The sequence below is a fragment of the Sciurus vulgaris genome, assembly GCF_902686455.1.
Source record: "Sciurus vulgaris genome assembly, chromosome: 5".
In the NCBI taxonomy this organism is placed as follows: Eukaryota; Metazoa; Chordata; class Mammalia; order Rodentia; family Sciuridae; genus Sciurus; species Sciurus vulgaris.
Window position 1 is genome coordinate 174336047 of NC_136465.1, and position 23491 is coordinate 174359537.

The window sequence follows — 23491 nt, forward strand, 5'->3', positions numbered from 1 at the left end:
CAACCTCCCCAAGTAGTTGGGATTATAGGTAGGGCCACTATGCCCAGCCATATTTCCTCTTTATACATTTATGCAGATTCTGGGTCATTAACTACTCTCCAAATCTCCCTCTCTTATCTTTCTCAGACACTGTGATGAGAGAAACAGGAGCCCAGGTGAGCATTTCCATTACTTCCAACATGCTTGGCTTCTGCTTTCCACACCATACCCTACACTTCTCATGGCAGGGTCTAACAGGCTGTCTGTTCAGGTGTGGTCTGACCTGCAGAGAGAAAAGCACCTTGACTCTGCTGTGGTAGCCTGAGACATGTTGGCAGGATCCCAAGGGCGTCTTGTGCTTACCACAGCCAACCACACAGCTGCTGACAGTTCCCTTGCTTCTCCAAACAGGAGGAGTTCCTCAAATCTGCACACACATCTCCTCAGATTCCAGAGTGCCAGGAAGAGCAGCAGACCTCACTGGCATGCAGACTACTTCTTTCTTATGTGTAATCAGGAGAAAGGGCAGGTGGATGCACCAGGCTGAGGGACATTCATTTCATTATTACCATATTAATCATGGTTTGCTTTGGTGAACAAAAGCACTGAACCTGGAATCAGGAAACCTGATCTGACTCTGCTACCAAATTGCTGTGTTCCCCCTCCACTTGCCCAGGGTCTACTACCTTGTCAAGAAGGACTATTTGAGTTGACCTCCAGCTTGAGTTCCTGCTTCTAGGCTCTCATTCTCCAACCAGTCTGCATTTGATGCTGGAAGAATCTACCTGCCAAGTTTTAGCATCTTATCTCTCCTGATCTTCCACTGCAATCCCCACACCACAGTCTGTAAAATGGTAAAATGGAAGATAAAGGTGATATGGTAAATTTTTCATAAAGTTGACTTTATTCAAATTTTAAGTTCTGAGGCTCTTTTCTATTAAAATATCCTTTGTTTTATGGAGCAGTGGGTTTATAAGAAATCTAGGGGGCTGGGGTTGTAGCTCAGTGGTAGAGCACTTGCCTCACGTGTGAGGCCTTGGGTTCCATCCTCAGCACCACATAAATAAATAAAATAGTGGCTTAAGTTGTGGCTCAGTGGTAGAGCACTTGCCTGGCCTGTGTGAGACCCTGGGCTCCATACTCAGCATCACATACAAATAAATAACATAAAAGATCCATTGACAACTAAAAAATTAATTACTTAAAGGTATTGTGTTTGTCTACAAGTAAAAAACCAAAAACCATAGTGCTGGGCACTATGGTGTATGCCTGCAATTCAGCTACCCAGGAGGCTAAGGCAGGAAGATCACCTCAGCCTCCCACATAGCTGGAATTACAAGCATGTGTCACTGAGCCTGGCATAAAATCCAAATTCTTTAAGCAACATTCAAGGTCTTTTACAGTCTAACTGTGAATTGTATCACATAAGCCTGGTGTATTGACACATGCCTGTAATCTCAGTGATTCGGGAGGCTGTGGCAGGAGGATTGCAAGTTCAAGGCCAGCCTCTGGCAATTTGCCCTAAGCAAATCAGCGAGACCTTGTCTTAAAATAAAAAATAGAAAGGACTGGGGATGTGGCTCAGTGGTTAAGTGCCCCTGTGTTCAGTCCTTGGTACCTCTCCCCCCAAAATTGTATCATGTAATTCCATAGCTCCTGACACCCTCGTCTCTTCACTTATTGCCCGTTCACACTGTGGGGAAACAAAATATGTCCTTCTCATAAGTCCAATCCTCCAAACACCTTCCTCTCTCTCAGATTTTCTTCTCTCTGCCTGTTTTCTGTTCATCCACAGTTCCCTCCTCTTTGAGTTTGCCTTCCTCACACCAGTCTGAGGTGCTCCCTCCTCCACACTGACATATGGCACTGACCACTTGCCCTGCAATTAATTATCTCTTCTCACCAGCTCCTGGAGGTAGGGTCTGGGTCTCACAGCTTGATCTGTAGTATCTGCTCAGTGATCGTATGTTAAATGAATGAATGAACCCATGTAGCATTTTTGAGATGTATCCATGACCTTCCACATGTGAACTTTAATCTCTCCTGCAGGCTTAAAGGTGTATCAAAGAAGAGAAACCTCTGATTCATAGTATTCTGCATGTAGTAGTTCGCATGTGCTCATTACCTGTTCTCCTGTGTTCTCTGTGTGGCCTTCCCTTGCCTGTTCCCTTGAAGAGCTCTCTGCAGTGTCTGAGCTCCTGCAGCTTGGGTTGCCCCAGATAAGCAGCAGGAGCCCTGAAAGCCTTGCCTTCCTGTCTGATCGTCAGTATGTGGAGGGAGTTGCTCGCCAGAGACAGTACTGCATCCTGCTCCTCTTCTACCTGGCCTACATCCACGAGGACAGGTCAGTCCTCAGGGCTTGTGGCTGGTGGTGGGTCCTGGGACTTCTGTCTGCAGCCCAGTTCAGTTCAGTGAATATTTCCACAGTGTCCTCTTTAAGCTTAGAACTGAACACTGGAACACAGGGATAGTGAGAAACGGGTTGCATTCCTGAGAGGCTCATATCTTGGGAAGGGGTTAAGATTAGTCAGTAGACATGGTGCTGAGAGACAGAGGCTTAGAATGCTCATGTGTGTTCTTTGGTATCCTTGAGGGTGTTACTTATGCAGAAAAAACCTGCAATGGTTTACTTTTGTTTTAAGAATTTCTATTCAGGGCTGGGGTTTAGCTCATTGGTAGAATGCTTACCTAGCATGTGTGAGGCACTGGGTTTGATCTGCAGCACCACATTTAAAAAATGAATAAAATAAAGGTATTGTGTCCATAGATAAATAAATAAATAAATAAAATTACTATCTAATTTATCAAATTTTAAAAATCAAGTGACTAGTATTAAGATTTTAAGAAGATAATTTATCCAAGTGAAATTTATACAATATCAAATCCATTCAAAGGGAACAATCAGTGGCATATAGCATGCTCACAGTGTTGTTCAATCACTACCCCACCTAGTTCCAAGACATTTCCATTCCTCCAAAGTAAAACCCTTGTCCATTAAGTCAAAGCCAGCACTGCAGCATATGCTTGTAGTCCCAGTACTTGGGAGGCTGAGATAGGAGATCACTTGCCTCCAGGAGTATGAGACCAGCCTAGGCAAGGTAGCAAGACCCCTTCTCAAAATGAAGCAAAAAACAAAACAAAACATCACCTTACCATTTGCCTTGTATGTATAAGCATACACCCCTCCCCATCCACTACAGAAGACAACCCATTGAACACATCACTGTTTAATGTTAAATATAAGAAGAGAGAAGTTGGCAGCCTGCCAAAGCAGGGCCTTCTGAACCCCAGAAGTATCACCCTTCTCTTTAACAGTAAGACACATAGCCTTCCAAGTGTGAGTAAGGAGTCTGTGGCCCCTAAAAGAGCCTTGCGCAAGGCATAGGACCGTGTGACGTGGTATGTGTGGCAGTGCTTCGAAAGTGCATGCAGCATAGTGGGCATGCTAGGGCAGGGCAGTGGGCTTAGGGAGGATGCAGTCAGGGAGGATGGGAGAGCCCACTGATCTGGATCTCTGCCTTTCTCACTCAGGCTCTCCTTGGTCAACAGGTTTGTCTCAGAGGCAGAATTATTTGTGGCTGTGCAAAGCTTCCTCTTGTCTCTGCAGGACCAGGGTGAGCACCCCCCACCAGTGGTCCTCAAAGCCTCCATTTATCTGATTGCAATCTGCCAGGACAAGGACAGTGCACTAGATGAGGTATGGACCAGAATGCCTGGGTTCTTCTCCTCCTGCACCTCTTTACACAAAAGTTCCTTAAGAAACCCGATAATACATGTATCGGCGGTGGCATAGAGGGAGAGAGTGAGGTGTTAGGGAAGTGGAGAGGAAGAGGGTCCTGACACCTATTTAACCTATGTAAGTTAGCTAATTCTCTCCTGGGAGGTGGAGATGATTGTTTCCATTTTATAAATAAGAAAATGGAAAGGAAGGTGAATGTAATTTTCTCTAGGGCACATAATTAAGTCACGCGGGAGCCAAGACTTCACCTCAGACTTGACTGACCTCCAAGTATCTTTTGGTACCACCTCTGGTTTGTGTAAGAGAGAGCTGCCAGATATTGTGCCTCCTTCTGGAAACAGTTCATCAAACAAAGTAGATTTCTGATCATTATTAATCAGGCAGATCTTGAACACTTTAGTGGTGACTGTAGTTGTGTGGGTCTGTTTCCTCACTGAATCTATCACTTGTTTCATAGAAGATTGCTTCTATTGGCCATGCCTTTCAGTCAGTCTCAACCTACGAATATGCTTCCTCCATTGACTGTTAATTTTGCCTCTTTTTGAGTACATTTGTTGGGGGAAATGTGATATAAGCAGACCTGGTTTAACTGGGATGGAAGCAGTAAGTTGGAGTGTAGGGCATGGCTTTCAAATGTGGCACGCCGGGGCATATGATATTCTGCTGCCTCTCTGTGTGATGCTTGCAGCACTGATGATCATTGCTTAGACCCATTACCTCTAGGGATTGCCAAATGATAATGATAAGATTCTGTCATTCTTTATTCATTTTTAATTGGAATACTTGTATTTAAAAAGCTTCCTTTCATCAACTATTTATAGTTATTCTGAGGGGTAGATTATATAGTGGAGCATAGGTTTAAAGCTTGATTCTTCTATTTTAAAAAATCTAAAAAATTTTTCTGGTACTGGGATCAAACCAGAACTTCACTCATGCTAAGCACACACTCTGTCACTGAGTGACACTCCCAGTTCACATTCTTTCCCTTTAATTACCAGTTTAAAAGAACTGAGTTGGTTGCTTAATATCTTCCAAAAATAATTTTAGAAAGTGTTACTAAAAAGTCGTACTAAAAGGTGTTACTAAAAGGTGTTTTTAGTATCACTATACACTTGAGAATTTAAAATATTTGATGAGTTTTAATCATGTGTAGTTACTATCCTTTTGAGGCTTAAGTTGTCCTATCTTTGGCCAGTGGGAACCTACTCAAGGAGGCATCTAGCCCTGATGATCCAACCTAGACCTAGTAGTCTTTGTGTGTATGTGTGTGTGCACGCATGTGAAACAGAGAGAGGTATTGGGGTTGAACTCAAGGGTGCTCTACCACTGAGCTAATCCCCATCCCTTTTTATTTTATTTTTTATTGTGAGACAGTGTCTTGCTAAGTTACTCAGACTGGACTCAAACTTGTGATCCTCTGTTTTAGCCTCCCAGGTATCTGGGATTATAGGCATGTGCCACTGCTCCTGGCTATAATTGATTTTTTTTTCTTCTTTTTTTTTTTTTTTTTTTTTTTGGTACCAGGGATTGAACTCACAAGTACTCAACCTCTGAACCACATCATCAGCCCTATTTTGTATTTTATTTAGAGATAGCATTTCACTGAGTTGCTTTAGCACCTCACTTTTGTTGAGAGACTGGCTTTGAACTGGAGATCCTCCTGCCTCCTCCTCCCGAACTACTGGGATTGATTTTTTTTTTTTTTAAGTTGTCAATGGACCTTTGTTTTACTTATTTATATGTGGTGCTGAGGATTGAACCCAGTGCCTTACACATGCTAGGCAAGTGCTCTACCACAGAACCACAACCCCAGCCCCTTGACTTTGTTTTGATAAAATTTCACACTTAAAAACAAGTTGCAAGTGGTAGTAACACCTATAATCCCAGTGACTCAAGAAACTGAGGCAGGAGGATCACAAGTTTAAGACTTGCCTGGGCAATTTAGCTGTTAGCGCAAAAGGAGTGGGCCAGATACAAACTTCATGGATCATCTCAGCTTTTTATTCAGGAATAGGATTACACCTCCAGTGGAACCACTCTCCTGGTGGAAAATGAGCCACCTGTCAAAGGGGGAGTCTGGGCTTACTAAGGTTATACTGGGAGGTGATTTAATTAGTGAGCACGTTAGTTTGGACACTCAGGAATTTGGGGTCTGTTTCACTAATTAATGTGTCAGTTTAAACACTGAGTAATTTGGATTTTTTGTTTTTACTAGGCAATGGGGGGGTCTGGGGTCAATGGTCAGTATCTGGAAAGGATTTATTTTGGGAGAGATCAATGCTTAAATCTCTTCCCAGAGACTGTCATTCTAGGTTTGATAGACACCTTCTCCCCAGGGTTTGTTTTGTCATGGGGAAGGAATGTATTGGGAAAGGATCAGTGATACCAATGTATGGCTTTCTTTTTCACTCCCTTTTCCCAGGCCTTACTATTTTGGGATTTTTCATTTTTCATATCTAACAAAACCTTGTCTCAAAATAAAATATAAAATAAAAAGAGCTGGGGAAGTGACTTAAGTGGTAGAACACCTGGGGTCAACCCTAGTACTGAAAAAAAAAAAAAGTTGCAAGAATAGTTCAAAGACTGTTCATTACTCAGATTCACCAATTTTCACAATTTTGCCTCATTTCATTTTCTTTCTTTTCCTCCAATCTCATGCCCATATTCTTTTTTTTCTGAACCATTTGAAAATAATTTTCAGATGAGTTTAGATATGCCCTATTATCCATTAAATACTTCAACATGTATTTATTAAGATGAGCACTTTCTTTTTTTATATATCTGAAACCACAGTACAGTGATCAAAATCAGGAAACTTAACATTGGATGTAATATTACTAGCTAATTTATAGTCAATAACCAAATTTCTTTTTCTTTTTCCTTTTTTTTTTTTTTTTTTTTTTGTGGTGCTGGGGATCAAATTCACTGGGCTACATACTCAGTCCCTAAATTTCTCTATACCAATAATGTTCTTTATAACTATTTTTTCCTAGTCCAAGATTCAGTGTGGAATTACATTGCATTTAGTTGTCATGTCTCTTCTTTAATCTTTTTCACCTTGGAATAGTGCATGTCCTTGACATTTTTTGAGTATAGGCTGGATGTTTGTAATTCTAGCAACTTAAGAGATCCAGACAGGAGGAGCTCAAGTTCAAGGTCAGCCTCAGCAACATAGCAAGACCCACAGCAACTTAGGGAAACCCTATCTGAATAAAAAAGTCTGGGAATTTAAATCAGTTGCAGAGTGCCCCAGAATTCAATCTCCTGCACAAAAACAAACAAACAAACAACAACAACAACAACAACACACACACACACACAAAACATGAAGAACAGTCATTTCATAAGACTTGGTTTGGATTTTTGTGATGTATCTTCATTATTAGATTTAGGTTGTGCACTTTGGGTAAGAATGCCACAAAAGTGATGTTGTATCCTCAGAAGACATACCATGAGAGCCACTGATATAAAGTAAGCACTGTGGGGTTTCCTCCCCAGAGTGCCTTGGATGAGCAACTGAAGACCTGCTGCAATACTGAGATGCCAGTACATTTTCCCCAGTCGTGTTTTGGCTATGTTGGGGTCTCAGGTCCTCTGAAAAGTGTATTTAGCGCCTTTCTTTCTTTTGACCCAGGCTATGGTCATTGCAATCAGAAAATTCCTGGAGGGAATCTCAGACCTGCACCTGGTCTACACCCACCATCCCCTTCTGCTCAGGTTCTTCCTTTCATATCCAGAACTGATGAGTAGATTTGGGCATCGAATCCTGGAACTTTGGTTCTTTTGGGAAGAGAGCAGCTATGAGGAACTGGATGATATCCCTTCTCCTGGGCAAACCACCCTTCCTGCCAGCTTAGCAACCCTATTCCAGATGCTCAGAAGCAGCCCTAGCATCCTGCTCATTTTGCTGGTAGGTGACACTCATTCATTTCTGCATTCAGAAATGATGGGACTTCTGTCTCTGGGAACTGGTTTACTGAGCTGCTTCTGCCCACTTCTGGACTTTTCGTTGTCTCTATGCAAGTGTGAGTCTCTTTCTGCTTGTGGGTGCCTGGAGTTGGTAAATCCAAACCCTTTCCAAAGTCTGATGGATGTCTACACATTGAGAGGCCTATGCTGCTTTACTCCCCAGGGGACTTAACTATAAAAAAGTGGATCTCACCTTTCCATTCACTTCTTTGTCCTCTCTCTCCAGCAGATTCTGATAAGGGTTTAATGTCAAAGGAGGGCATGTAGACCAAAATGTCTGATGGCAGAGTTGCTCTCTTTTCCTCCATGTCTCAACCTGTATGATAATATTACATGTGTAACACACTTGAGCATACAAAGAATTGTCAGAAATCCCATTTGTTTTATGATGCAAGATGTTATTGTAATCCCCATGAGGTATATCAGTTTTAGATAAGGTAAATTGTCTATTGTGTGTAATTTTTAGCATACTGTCTTTAGCACCACCTGTTTTTCCTTCCACTCGAGTACACATTCAAAAATGAATTAATGAGAATAATTTTATAGAGATAACTGCTGTAGTGTACATGTATATGTGTGTATGATACAGTCCCCTCCCCAGCACTGAAGATTGAACCCAGGGATGCTCTATCATTGGGCTATATCCCCAGCCCCCAGCCCTTTCTAATTTGGCAGGGTGGATACTGGGGATTGAACCCAGAAGCATTTTACCACTGACCAACACTGCCAGCTCTTTTTATTGTTTGAGAACAGGGTCTTGCTAAGTTGCTGAGCCTGGCTTCAAACTTGTGATCCTCCTGCCTTAGCCTCCTGAATTACTGGGATTATAGGCACGTGCCACTGTACCCAGCTAAAAATTTTTTTTTTTTGTTTCTCTACACTAAGATTTCATCTCACACCAGTCAGAATGGCAATCATCAAGAATACAAACAAAAATAAATGCTGGAGAGGATGTTAACAAAAGGGAATGCTTTTACATTGTTGGTAGGATTATAAATTAGTATAATCACTGTGGAAATCAATATGGAGGTTCCTCAGAAGACTAGGCATGAAACCACCATGTGACTCAGCTATAGCATTCCTTGGTATTTATCCTAAAGAATTAAAGCCATTATACTATAGTGATACATACGTTCCCATGTTTATAGCAGCCTAGGTGTCCATCAACAAAAGAATGGAAAAAGAAAATATTATATATATGTATCACATTGTGTTTATATGCACACACACATACACACACACACACAATGGAGTTTTATTCAGCCATAAAGAAGAATGAAATTATGTAATTTTCAGGAAAATAGATGGAACTTGAGACCATTATGTTTAGTGACATAAGCCAAACTCAGAAAGTCAAGGGTCATATGTTTTCTCTCATATGTGAACCCTAGAGAGGAAAAAGGAAAAGAGAGGTGGTGGTGGGGGTAGGACTCTCATAAAAAAGGGAGCTCAGTAAAGGAAAGGAGGGACCAGGTAGTGGGAGAAGGGGAGCGAGAGAGAGGAAGTTCTGAGGAATATTGGCCAAATTATATTGTTATATTGTGTGTATGTGTGAATATGTAACAATAAATTCCATAATTATGTATATCTGTAATGCACCAATAAAAAACGTGGGAAGAAAATTTTTTTTTTCATTTTTGTAGTACTGGAGATTGAACCTAGGGTTGCTCTATTACTGAGCTACATTCCCAGCCTTTGTAAATTTGATTTTTGAGATAGGTCTCACTGAGTGGCTGAGGCTGGCCTTGGACTTGCAATCGTCCTGCCTCAGCCTCCCAAGTTGCTCAGATGACAGGATGCCACCACACCTGATCCCAGCCCTTTTTATTTTTATTTTTTGTTTATTAGTTAATTTATTTTTTTGGTACCAGGGATTGAACACAGAGGTGCTCAACCACTGAGCCACATCTCCAACCCTTTTTATATTTTATTTAAAGACAAGGTCTCATTGAGTTACTTAGGGCCTCGCTAAGTTGATGAGGCTGGCTTTGAACTCGTGATCCTTCTGCCTCAGCCTTCTGAGCTACTGCGATTACAGGCATGCACCATTGCACCCAGCCTTTATTTTTTATTTTTATACAGGGTCTCACTAAGTTGCTTAGGCTGGCCTCTAACTTGACATTCTCCTGCCTCAGACTCTGGAATAGCACTGTCATACCCAGTCTGTAATTTACATAATTTTAAAAAATTAAATTATTTGTACATTTTATACTTGAATTTAGTCAGAGATTGCTAGTAACAGGTCCTAGACTGCTTATTGGATGCCAGTGTGGGAGACACTCAATTTAGAACCATTGCCCTCAATGTCATTTTACCCACTCAGCATCCTTAGTCCAAGGAGGACCACACACCCCTGATAGAGAAGAGTTAGGGATCCTTTGATGCTCTTTTCATTTACAAACGTGATTTTCTTCATTGGAGTTACTTTGGTGACAGTAACACCTTTATGCTATTACTCTACATCCTTAGTTGCCTGTATCTGTCTATATTCACACACACACATACACACGCACCTCCCCACTCAGACTAAAATCTTGCTTTCCCTTCCCTGAGATCTATTGTCTTGTGAGGTCACACATATTTTGACTTGACAGGGGCTATTCTCATGCTTTAGACCAAATTCTTCCTTGGAAGGAATGGGTTAAAAATAAAACTTTAGTACATAGGGGAGGAGGGCAAGATGGGACTCGAGGGACAATATCAGTGGACAGAGCTAAGATATTAGGTTTTCTTTGCCAGATGACATATTCAAGGTCAGTTCCTCACACATAATAAGCACTTATAAATATTTCCTGACCCATTGAACTGTCTCTGGACAGATCAAAGTCTTTCCCTCTGACCCCCAAAAGAATTTAGATCCTCTGAGAGATATAATGATAATATATATGTGCATGTATAAAAATATAAATATATATACAAATACAATACATATAAAATGTATTTCTTTTTAAACAGATGAAGAAGTACATTTAGAGAGATTTCCCATGGTCAAAAGAGTTGAAATTAGCAGGGCACAGGGATGCACACCTGGAATCAGAGCTGTTCAGGATGCTGAGGCAGAGTATTGCAAGTTCTAGGCCAGCCTGGGCAACTTAGTGAGACCCTGTTTCAAAATGAAAAATAAAACAGGTCTTGGGGATGTAGCTCAGTGGTACAGCTCTTATGAATTCAGTCCCCAGTACTGAAAAAAAAAATTATTAAACCCAGATTTTACTCCTAATGTTCTTTCCAGTACACTAAGCTGACTCTTACAAGGAAAGCGAAATCAATCATGAAGATAGAGGCTTCTCTGGGCCTCAGTTTTCTCCCATGTAAAATGGAAATAACTTGAGGATGAAGGAAGTGGTCTGGAGGAACACTCATGGCATACTGCAGGCAGTGGGCCATTAATCGCTGGTTATGACTCTGAATGAGATAAAGAATGTTCATCTCAGAGAGGCTGATTGAAAATGCCATATAGCTAATAAGGGTCACAGTCGTGACTGGAGCCCAAAGCTAATGACTTTTCACTAAATTAGATCCTAGTAATGTCAGTGGTAAAAAAGAACAGTAAGGAACAACTCTGTTGACTGTTCAAATATATAATTCATACCATTTCTCCCCAGCTCCTAGCCACAGGAGGGGAAAAGAGTCTAAAAATATGTGTTGGTACCAATTTCTGTTTTTGAGATGGGTAATTAACAGCTGAAAACAAAGCTGTTAATTGCCACTGTTATCAATGGGTGGTCCTTCATGTAGGTTGTTTAGATGTGAAAAACAATGATGTCACAGAAGCTCTATTTGTTTCTTGCTTGGCCAACTCACCCTGGTAGGTCCAGTCCCAAGAAAGTTCTGGATAACTGTGGGCAGCAAAGACTGCACAATGGGCAATGGTTCCGCCCAGCACCTTCCCACAGACCTGTGTGGTATGGTGGTGTACACATCTTTCCCCAGCATTCACTGTGGCCACTAAGAACCAAGTAGTCTCTTTCCCTTTGGACCTTTAAAATTCATTTACTTAGCGGGGTTGGGTTTGTGACTCAGTGGTAGAGCACTTGCCTAGCATGTGTGAGGCACTGGATTTGATTCTCAGCCCCACATATAAATAAATGAATAAAATAAAGGCCTATCAACATCTTAAATTTTTTTTTTTTTATGGTCTATTTTAGAGAAGGATCCATGTGCTGCTGAGAAGAAAGTGTATTCGCTCTTGGTTGGATGGTATATTCTATAAATGTCCGTTAAGTCTAAATTATTGATTGTGTTATTGAGATCTATGGTTTCTTTGTTCAATTTTTGTCTGGAAGATCTGTCCAGTGGTGAGAGAGGCGTGTTAAAATCACCTAGTATTATTGTGTTGTGGTCTATTTGGTTTCTGAAATTGAGAAGGATTTGTTTGACATACATGGATGAGCCACTGTTTGGGGCATAGATATTTATGATTGTTATATCTTGCTGATTTATGCTTCCCTTAAGCAGTATGAAATGACCTTTTTTATCCCTTCTGACTAACTTTGGCTTGAAATCCACATTATCGGAAATGAGGATGGATACTCCAGCTTTTTTGCTGAGTCCATGTGCATGGTATGTTTTTCCCCATCCTTTCACCTTTAGTCTATGGGTATCTTTTTCTATGAGGTGAGTCTCTTGCAGGCAACATATTGTTGGATCTTTCTTTTTAATCCAGTCTGCCAGTCTATGTCTTTTGATTGATGAATTCAGGCCATTAACATTCAGGGTTATTATAGAGAAATGATTTGGTTTCCCGGTCATTTGGTTCATTTTTAAAATTTTGTTTATTTATTTGTTTGACACAACTTGTTTCTTCCTTTATTTGACAATTCCTTTAGGATAATTCCTCCCTTTGCTGATTTGCTTCTTTGTTTTTCATCTCTTCCTCATGGAATATTTTGCTGAGAATGTTCTGTAATGCTGGCTTTCTTTTTGTAAATTATTTTAGCTTTTGTTTATCATGGAAGGATTTTATTTCATCGTCAAATTTGAAGGTAAGTTTTGCTGGGTATAAGATTCTTGGTTGGCATCCATTTTCTTTCAGGGCTTGAAAAATGTTGTTCCAGGCCCTTCTAGCTTTTAGGGTCTGGATTGAAAAATCTGCTGATATGCGTATTGGTTTTCCCCCGAATGTAATTTGGTTCTTTTCTCTCACAGCCTTTAAAATTCTGTCTTTATTTTGTATGTTAGGTATTTTCATTATAATGTGCCTTGGTGTGGGTCTGTTGTAATTTTGTGTATTTGGAGTCCTATAAGCCTCTTGAACTTGATTTTCCATTTCATTCTTCAGATTTGGGAAATTTTCTGATATTATTTCATTGAATAAATTGTTCATTCCTTTGGCTTGTTTCTCTAGGCCTTCCTCAATCCCAATAATTCTTAAATTTGGCCTTTTCATGATATCCCATAGTTCTTGTAGATTCTGTTCATGATTTCTTACCATCTTCTCTGTTTGTTCAACTTTGTTTTCAAGGTTAAATATTTTGTCTTCAATGTCTGAGGTTCTGTCTTCCAGGTGTTCTATCCTATTGGATATGCTTTCTATGGAGTTCTTAATTTGGTTTATTGTTTCCTTCATGTCAAGGATTTCTGTTTGTTTTTTTTTCAATATCTCTAACTCTCTATTGAAATGATCTTTTGCTTCCTGTATTTGCTCTTTTAACTGTCGATTGGTGCGATCATTCAATGCTTGCATTTGCTCTTTCATCTCATCGTTTGCTTCTCTGATCATTTTAATTATGTACATTCTGAACTCCTTTTCTGTCATTTCTTCTGCCATGCTGTCATTGGGTTTTATTGATGTAACATCTAGATTTGTTTGCAGCATTTTCTTTCCTTGTTTTCTCATATTGTTCAGGTATCAGTGGACCGCTGAGATATTGCAGATTTCCTCTATTGACTTACAATGTCCCTGAAGATTTCTATATATATCCCCTCTTAGCCTTCAGTAGGCTGAAGTCTTGGAGGAAGTTGATAATGCGGTGCTCCACAAGGAAGCTGCCTCTCTAGGAGTGGTGGCCTTCAGGTGGGGTATAATCCCTGCTAGTGGGCAGAGGTGCCTCCACTTGTTGACCAATGGTCATCCAAAGGGTAACTAGGCTGCGGGCTGAGGCAAGGCCTGTTTGGGCCTGAGTCTCTGGTTTTACCGTCCTTGTGGGGAAACCTCACCCAGCAGGGAAGACTCACCCGGTGGGGAGGTCTCGCTGGTCAGTTTCCTCCTAGAGGTTCCCCTCAATTTACAGCTACCGCCTGGGCTGGGCTGCCTTCCTCTGCAAAGTTCCCAGGGGCCCAGCCCTATCTCCTGGGCCTGGGAGCCTCACCCTTCGCAGATGAATCTCCTTAGGCTGCCCCTCCTCAGAGAATCTGCCCGCAGGCCTGGAACCTTCGCTCCGCCCTAAGCCTGTCTCTGTGCGGCTCTTCCACCTAGAAGCCTCCTAGATCCTGGGACCCTGCTCTGCACCTGAAATTTTTTTTTTTTTTAAAAGCTACCATATGGCTGCTGCTAACAAATAAGGGTGTTGTCTGACTTTTCTCTAAAATAAATAAATAAATAAATAAAATTCATTTACTCAGATTTCTTCACCTCCTGCCCTTTTTATTTTTTTACTTTGAGGCAGGATCTTATTGAGGGTCTCACTGAGATGCTGAGGATAGCCTCAAACTTGCAATCCTCCTGCAAACTTGCAATCCTCAGTCTCTGGAATTACAGGCGAGCACCACTTCACCCAGCTCATTAACTCTGATTTCTGAGGGCCCAGCTCTGTAACAGTGGGGCAGGGATGGCTTGTAATAGGGACCAGGAAACTGGTTTGGCCTTGGGTCCCATGACCTTCAGCTAATCATCCCTCACCTAGACTTTAGTCTCATTCTTTGTAAAGTAAAAGAGTTGTATAAAATTATCTAGATTTTCTTCAATTTTGTGATCTCCTCCTGAAGATGTTTTCTGTGTCCCTACCAGACAACAAAGGTGAAGCAGATCTCATCCCTTCCTTTCATTAATTCATGTGTAGTATAATTTACAACTCTACTACTTTTTAAAAAAAATTTTTTTTGAAGTTGCAGATGGACAAAATGCCTTTATTTTATTTGTTATGTGGTGCTGAGGATGGAACCCAGTGCCTCACACTTGATAGGCAAATGCTGTGCCACTGAGCCACACACTAGCCCTCTACTACTTTCTTGATAGACAAACTAATTAATCTGCCCCCATGACATCTAACTATTGTGAGGATATAACATACAAACAAACATACGGCTACTGTATAAGCACAGCTCAGCACCTATTAGGCCCTAACTGAGCAGCTGCTATTAGTATTATAGTTGTTTCTTCAGCAGCTATGAGAACTAAGCCCAGATGCCCTTTGTTCCCACCCTTCCTTTCCTGCCCCAGTGGTCAGCACTTCAGGATGTGTCTGGCAAGGTGCCCTATAGCCATGTCCCTGTGTGTTAGGAGCTGTCTTCTCTGCAGAGGAAGTCTGTGTGTGACCTTGGATTCACAGAACCCACTCCTAACTGTCCTGGCATGTTACCCTGTCCAAAGGAATTGACTGCTTTAGGCTGGTAGGTGCCAGGAGCTATCAGCAGGACAGCTACTGGTGCAGCTTTTGACCGGTTGTGCATTTTAACATACACTCAATAAAATAACTCTGAAAACAAAACAAAAAGCAGTGTCCTTTTTCATCTTCTGAACTCAAGGCCTTACAGCTTGGGACAGGGATGAGCAGATACCATGGCAGAAAAGGGGCCTGACTTGGTCCCCACTTCCTCCCTGTGCCCTGAATCTGTCTCAGCCCATCCTTTCTTTGGGGTGACATCTCCATCCCTTTTTCCTCCCTCTCCCTTAAGGCACGCTTAGGTTCTTTGTTTGAGAACAAAATCTTCCTGACCCTAATACTTCCATTGCAGGAGGGAGGCATCCTGAAAAGCAGCAAATTGGGCTTGGAGTCTGGAGACCTACATTCACATCCTTTGAGCCACTTAGTGATCCTGGGCAAATCATGTAATCTCTGTGAGCCTTCATTTGCTCCTGTTTGGGATGGACTTAATAGGATGGGTCTGTTTTCAGGATGGTATGAAGAGACAGTGCACCCAGTTGAGCTTTTGGTACACAATCAGCACTAAGTAAGACTTAACCCAGCTTTGTGACACGTCATCCTGGGTACTCCCCTGGCTCTTCTTTTCCCTGGTCATGACCTTTCCCTGGTCATGATGCCCATTGAACTCTGGCTTCCTTCTCTCCTGCTCAGGACCTCCTCTATTCCAGTCCAGTGGACACAGCCCGCAAGGTACTGATCATCCTGAGGACCTTCCTGAAGAGGAATGAGGATGTCCAAGTGGATGGTCTCATCCGAGGCCACTTCTTGCTCATCCTGCAACACCTGTTGGTGGAGCATGGGGCCTCCCCCTCAGGAGGTCAGTCTGCAGGTGCCTCAGGTATGTTTTAACCTGAAGGCCAGTGAGGAATGGGCAGCTCTGTCTTGGTAAGGTGTGCTTTAGGAGAGAGAATCAGGGCTTTTGCAGTAAAAGAAGTCAGGCCAGTGTGACATAATATTCTAAGTTTAGTGTGTGTGTGTGTGTGTGTGTGTGTGCGTGTGTGTGCACTTGTGTGTAACTTGGGTGGGTGTGTTTGATGTGTGCATGAATGTCCCCACCCTTCACTGCATGTGCTCAGAGCTGTTTGTCACGAGAATGGCAGCACCCAGTGAAGAAGAGGGAAATCTGGGGGAAGATCGAGAGCCAGCAGTGCCCTGGGAAGGGGTTGGATCTGTGATGTGTTGGAAGCTCCCATTGAGATCCAGGATAGTTTCCAAATCTGGAGTGGGACCCCTGGAGTCAAGGAAGCTCAATGTTTGGTATAGTATGAAGATACTGAAAATTGGGATGGGTTTGATGGGTTTGATTTTTTTCCTATTTTTAGAGAGACTATATATTTTTAACCAAATTTTTGAGCTATCAAGACAAAGTGGGAGAAGATCCTTGACTTATTTGGTCCAGTCCTGGCTAAGAACTGGAATTTGGAGGTATATTTAAGGGCATTTGAAGGAGCTGAGTCCTTCCTTTGCAAGGAAGAACCAGACATGTCTAACTGATAATACTGCATAAGAACTACAAGATTTAGTGGAAATTATAGTGGAAAAGCCTTGGGCATAAAATTCAGATTTGAGTTCAAGTCCTGGCCGGCCCTGTGTCTCCACCAGTTTGTTACAGCCATTATAAGAGAATACCATAGACAGTGAGTGACTTAGAAAGAACATAAATTAATTCCTCACAGTTCTGAAAGCTGGGATGTCTAAACTCAAGTTACCGGCAGACTTGGTGTCTGGTGAGGCTCCACTTCCTGCTTCATAGACATCTTACTGTGTTCTCACATGGCAGAAGGCACAAGGGAAGGAACTCTTTGAACTTCTTTTTCTAAGGCCTCTAATCCCATTCACAATGGCTCTGCCTTATGGCATAGCCACCTACCAAAGGCTCCACTTCCTAATACCATTACACCGGGGATTAAGATTTCAACATAGGAATTTTAAAGGTCACAAACATTTAGACCACAGAACCCTGCCTTTCCCTAGCTGTGGACCTTAAAGAGAAGCCAGCCAACCACTATGAGCCTTAATTTCTTAACTGCACAGTAGAAATAACAATATTTGCTTCACAATGGATTAAGTGAAATAATGAATTCCTGGTACCAACTCAGAGTTATCACTCAGTGTATCAGTTACCCTGTCCCCATGAAGAAGGAAGAAGTGGCAAATCCCAAGAACCCCCCTGATCCTTTGGAAATAGAGAATTCAGCCCCCGATTCAGGGCTGTTTTTGGCAGGGAGAGGTATCTGACTTCAGATGATCTGAGCTCGGCTCCCGACCAGTCCTTGTGTTCTCAACAGCCTCGGGGAACCTGCCACTGCTGCTGAGCCTCCTCTCTTTGGTGCAGCTGAGGAACAAATCAGCGCAGGAACTGGACAGCATGGCCATGAAACTCCTTCACCAAGGTGCCTGCCTGCTTGGGACAGTGCCTGAGAGCCCAGGGCTAGACCTACACTGTGCTGGTGTTCTCGTCCTCTTTCCGTTCTTTCATTTCTCAGTCTGTCTCCAGGGGCATCTTGCAGTGAGACCTTTTGGGGATTCCTCTGCTTGTTCTTAGGGAGTGTTTGGAAAACTCCCACCCACAGCCAGAATCAGTGTGTGACAGGCACAAACTGTAGTAAGGAAGGCCCAGGCTTGCATTTCAGCTTAGTCACTAGCTATGTGACATTCGGTAGTCACCTCCCCTGTACCAAACCTAGGCTCCTCCTAGGTAAGATAACGGTACTGCCCTTATGTTGAGATAGGAATACCTGATCTGATAGATGTCGAACACCACACAGTGCTGGCACACAGTATGTCTTTAACAGATAATGTCTGTGTTGATTCATGTTTCCTGGTACTAAGCTCTCCACCTCACACAGCCTACTCAGCTCGGATGACCCAGCTCACAGTTCTCTAGGTGTCTTTCCTACCCATACTCCAGTCCTCATTGGGACCTTTCACTGTTCATGCATAGTCACTACTTCATAGGCAGCACCTGCAGGAAGAATCATTGAGAGAACTTTGAAATTAATGGAAAAATGACTTCTTTTCCATGTCTGTAGACTCAGGTCTTCTGGGGAGAAAGGGACACTTTTCCTGCCAGATCCTAGTCCTTGTCAAGAGATGATCAGTGTCAGGCTCAGAAAGGGTCTTTGGAGATGGCTGCAGACTCTGTCTCTGCCTGGTGCTGGCCATCACTACTCATCTTTCAGACCAAGGCTACCCTCAAGCTGGAGGGAGATCTGTGTGTGGCAAAAATCAGCCTTCAAAAGGGCCTCTGACAAAGAGGAGTAAGAGGCTAAAATCTGCGTGTGAAATGGTGGTAGCTATTTACCCGTAATCCTGAGCACTTCTATTTGTGAGCACTGGGAGGAAAGAATTGTGGTTCACAGGGGAGACACCAGTGGGGAGAGACCTACTTGTTGGGTTGACCACAAGCCAATTAGAAGTCAGAATGTAATATGGCTGCTGAAAAGTAAACAGGGACTTAGTAAGGTGTAGGGAGATAGGGAGTGGTAATTCCCAGGAGGAGTGGGAAATGGATGTCTACTCTTCAGTGTAGTATCTGCTCTGTTAAGGGATGGGGAGTGCAGAAGAGGCACCTAATCTTGCCTGGAGAGATTACAGAGGGTATTTATTGGGAAGTGAACTTTGAGCTGAATCTTGATTGCTGACTAAGAGTTAAGGAGTTAGCCAGAGGGAGGTGATATGAAAGAGAGGATATGGCAAGAACTAGGAACTGCACGTGATTATTATAGAGTTCCCATGGGAAGGCAGTGTGCTCCATTGCTAGGAGAATTGGGAGGCTAGATGGTTTCTTGTAGCAAGGACTCCTGCTAAGGTGGGAGGTTGGCTGGATGACCTTTAGAGACCCTTGCATTCTGGAGTTTGTGATGGCATACACACAGTTAAAGGTTGCCCTTGACCAGCTCAACTTGCATGGTCTGTTCTGGCTAACCTGCAGCTGTGGGCAGTGTCCCTAGTTTGTTCAGATGGAGGGTGCGAACATACCTTCAGGCTTGTCACTTTCCATTGGCTGTAATGCCAGGGACACTTAGTTTGTGCTTGCTCTCCAATACTGACGTCTGAAATTAATAGTTGTGGGCTCTCATCTGTGAGAAGTGTGACTGCTGGTGTGCATTAAAGCCATGACTGCTGCTCAGTAGGCCACTGGAGACTCATCTCTTACAGTGAGCAAACTGTGTGGGAAGTGCAGCCCCAGTGACGTGGACATCCTGCAGCCCTCCTTCAACTTCCTATACTGGAGCCTGCATCAGACCACGCTCAGCAGTCAGAAAAGAGGTGCAGGGGCCCAGGCAGGGACAGAGAAGAGGGAGGGTGCTGGGCAGTTTGTGGCCCTCAATTTTTTTGCTTAAAAAATAACCAGAGGTGTATGTGTGGCTGCTGGTCATAGGTCCTCTAAGGTTCTGAGAACCTGTGGTTTTCAGTGATTCTGGGATTCTTTAGGGCCTCATGCTAATTCTTTTGTTTGTTTTGTATGCTTGAAGCCCCATTAGGTGCTGAGCACCTGTTGCCCCTGTGTAACATGTGGTCCTTGCCCTGCCCCTCCCCTACAGCTGCTGCAGTGCTCTTGAGCACCACGGCTCTGGTGGAGCTTCTAGAGAAGATGCTGGCACTAACCTGGACAGAAATAGGCTCTCCCACCTGGGCAGAGGCAAGCTCTCCCAGGACTGCACTGCTCTGCTCTGCCTGGCTGCTCACTGCCTCCTTTTCTGCCCAGCAGCACAATGGCAGTTTGCAGGTTAGTCTCTCACTCTACAACTTTAAAGCATGCGATGGCACTTCAAAGAAGTAATGAAAATTCTGAATTCTGGCCCCAACTCAATGACTTATCAATTGTGTGAACTTGGTAAGATACTTAACTATTTCTGAGTTTGTTTCTTTACCTACAAAGTAGTACAAAACATCCCACAGTTGTTGCCAAGTTGATTTAAATTAATCCTTTTTTTTTTTTTTTTTTTTTTTTTGCGGTGCTGGGGATCAAACCCAGGGCCTTGTGCATGCAAGGCAAGCACTCTACCGACTGAGCTATCTCCCCAGCCCTAAATTAATCCTTTTAACGCACATGAATCATCTACATGTCAAGCTGTATTCTTAGAACAAGAAGAATAAAAAAGGAATACAACATTTTCGCTACCCTTAGGGAACTTGTAGTCTAAACAAAGCCTCAAAGTAAGTAAGACTGTACTGGGAAAAGGCACTCTGGGTAGAGAACCCCTGTGAGAAAAGATATGAAGCTGCACAAATTTAGGGAATGGGGTCTGTATTTGGAGAGAAGTGAGGTGCTCTCTGAGACTAGAATGTGGGAGTGAATGGAGTTGGTTAGATTGGACAGGGAGCCGGGAGCCAGCCAATGACCTTGAAATGTGAAGTGCCACATGTGGTTAGCTGTCTGCGTTAGTGATCAGGAAGGTGATACAGACAATGGAAGAGCACTGGGGATATCCACAGAGCACCTTTGTTCCTCCCTGCCTCTCCCCCATGGGTCTTGTCATCACAGAACTCCCCTGACTGCTGCTTCACATTCAGGCATTTTCCCAAGGTGGGCTGCTTCTCCTGGACAAAAATCATCCTGGCTCATGGGGTGGTGACCAGCTACAGCAGATCTACACTTTGGCAGACCTTGCAGATTGTTGCATATGGTTGATTTGTGATAGGATTCTTTCCCTGTGACCTGCACCTTGTCCCTGGCTCTGTCCTGGCCCTCAATTTATACCTGGCCAATCACCTGTTCCTCAGGAGCTGCACTGCCCTGACCTGATCATCAGTCCTCACCACTGATGTGACCTGTTGCCCATCTCCTGGCCAGCAGCTTCAACCTCCCTTGCATGTCCTGTCATACTCTGTCTTCACTTTCTTCAGACTCCTTTGGCAGCTTTTTTGTCTCCTCTTGGCTTGGCCCTCTGCAACCTTACCTTTTGTGATTTCCACCCTTCTTTTCTGTCAGTTGGTCAAGTGTGTGTTCTTTTCTCAGTCAGCTCTGCTCTTCCACATCTCTAAATTATACTGGGAACAGAACCTAGGGCATTTACCACTGAGCTACATCTCCAGCCCTTTTTATTTATTATTTTGAGGCAGGACTTCACTAAGTTACTGATGCTGGTTTCAAATTTACAATCCTCCTGCCTCAGCCTCCCAGGTTTCTGGGAATACAGACATGCATCATTGTACTTAGCTTCATTTGTTTTTAAAGAACTTTATTTTAGGAACAGTTTACATAGATTTATAAAAAAATTGAGCAAGTAGTATAGAGTTCTCCTATAGTTTTTATATTAGCATGGTATTGCCATACCTTTTCACAGGTTGATTCTTCTGCCTAGAACCTACTTCTACCATCAGCCAAGAGAGATTTTTAAGTTTGTTTGTTTTTTTTTTTTTCAGTGCTGGGGATTGAACTCATGGCCTTTTGCATGTTAGACAAGGGCTCTGCCACTGAGCCAGCCCAACAGAGATATTTAAGCAACTGCTTTGCAACTGCTTTGTGTCAAACTGTGACACAGCCAAGCAGCATAGTTCTTGCCCTCAGGCAGCTGGTGTCCTGGTTGAGGAGAACAGTGTGACATTCAGTGCATGTTCACCCAGAGCTAATCCTCAACGGTTCCTCACTGTTGCTCTAAAGGGAGTGATGCAGGTGTTGTAGTCTTCATTTCATAAAGGAAGAAAGTGAGGCAGGCTGATAGAGGTGCAGTGACTTGCCTAAGGCCACAAAGGAAGCAAGTGGCAGAGCAGGATTTGATTTGGCATGTCTGACTCCAAGTCTTCTGAGTTAGGTGAGTGGCGGTAGAGCCAGAGACAGAACCACAGAAAAAGCTAGGGAAGGCTCCCTGGTGGAGGAGGCCATTGAAGATGGGGGAGAATTGGGAGAATAGTTAGTTCTTTAGGTACAGACATGATTTTCTTCCTCACACTCCTGAAGCTGTGACTGGTAAGTCTGAGAGGACTCTGAGTGGCCTTCTCTGTCCCCTTACAGTGCAGTCAGTATATATGTGGTGCTGGGGGGCTAGGAAGGGTATGGGTACAGGCTGTTTTCTGCCTAAGCTCCCAGAACGTGGGGCTTAGCCCTTTACCCCCTTCTCTGCCAGGTTCACCAGACACTGTCCGTGGAACTGGACCAATTATTGAAGGCCCTCAGCTTTCCGAAGAAAAAGCCTGCACTGCTGTCAGGTGTGGGCCCTGGAGTCTCCAACAGAAAAAGAACTTTTCCCCTAGATTCTGAGATAGGCCCATCCACCCAGACCAGCCTAAGATCACTCCATACTATCATTGTCAGCATTGTCTCCCCTCCTGTGACAGTTGGGTGGGAAATGGGAAAGGAGGTAGGGACTGGGGGTGAGGAGTCTCCTGCTTTCAGCTGCCATCTTACGTTTCCTGCGGACAGCACTGCAGCAAAACTTTTCCTCTGCCTTGGTGGCCCTGGTACCCTCAGGGTCCTGGCCACTACCAGCTCCTGAAGATACTGTTCTAGCTCCCCTGGGAACATCACAAGTGCTGACTCTGGTGATCGGACTACAGAACCTCCTTGTGCAGGTAAGGTCCTTGCTGAGTGGGCTCCTGGCAGTGGGAACTGCTTCTCTCAGGGCAACGAAAAGAAGGGGTAGTGCCTGTAAAGAGCCTGGTATTTTCAAGAGATTGTAAATTTGTTCCTTACTGAGAAGTCCAGGGGTCACTATTGGCTTCAGGCATAACAGGGTCTCAGAGCCTCAGACAATGCCATCAGAACTCTTCTTCCACCTTTTGGTTCTGCATTCCTCACTGTCAGCTTTAACCTCAAAGGATGGTAGGATGAGCAACAGCAGCTCCAGGCTTACATCCTCCCAATGGAAAGAAAACTTTCTCTTTCCCAGAAGGTTCTAGAATTGAGTCTTATTAGCCTGGTGTGGGTAGTGTTCCCATCACCATGACTAGGACATAGGATATGTTGGTTGGCCTGGCCTGTGCCTTCTCCTGGAGCTGGAGTGTATGGTCAGCTCTGCACAGCCTACGTGGACTGAACCTGAAAGAAAATTATTACCAGAAGAAGAAGGAATGGATCCTGGGCAAGCAACACAGATGTTCACCTCAGAGAAGTTTGCGTTTTATAGTTCAAAGGATCCTTGGAGATAATTATTTGTCTAGCCATTACATACTGAGCCTCTCAGTTAGTGTCAGGACCTGTGAAGGGTGTTGGGAGTCCCAGGAGTGGGGTTTGTGCTTCCCAAATCTTGTCTAGCACATCTATGCACAAGGC

At 43.4% G+C, this 23491-nt stretch overlaps 1 protein-coding gene across 1 annotated transcript in view; it reads left to right on the top strand.

Moving 5' to 3' along the window:
• Positions 1 to 23491, top strand: part of MEI1 (meiotic double-stranded break formation protein 1) — a gene marked incomplete at its 5' end in the record, with an annotated part of 75226 nt that overhangs the window by 45486 nt on the left and 6249 nt on the right. Inside the window, 9 exons of the mRNA XM_079141212.1 lie at positions 2155 to 2323; positions 3529 to 3676; positions 7353 to 7628; positions 15925 to 16090; positions 17562 to 17666; positions 19435 to 19545; positions 19821 to 20005; positions 22347 to 22428; positions 22616 to 22791. Of these exons, the coding sequence (XP_078997338.1) occupies positions 2155 to 2323; positions 3529 to 3676; positions 7353 to 7628; positions 15925 to 16090; positions 17562 to 17666; positions 19435 to 19545; positions 19821 to 20005; positions 22347 to 22428; positions 22616 to 22791 (1418 nt within the window). The remainder of the gene's footprint in view (positions 1 to 2154; positions 2324 to 3528; positions 3677 to 7352; positions 7629 to 15924; positions 16091 to 17561; positions 17667 to 19434; positions 19546 to 19820; positions 20006 to 22346; positions 22429 to 22615; positions 22792 to 23491) is intronic.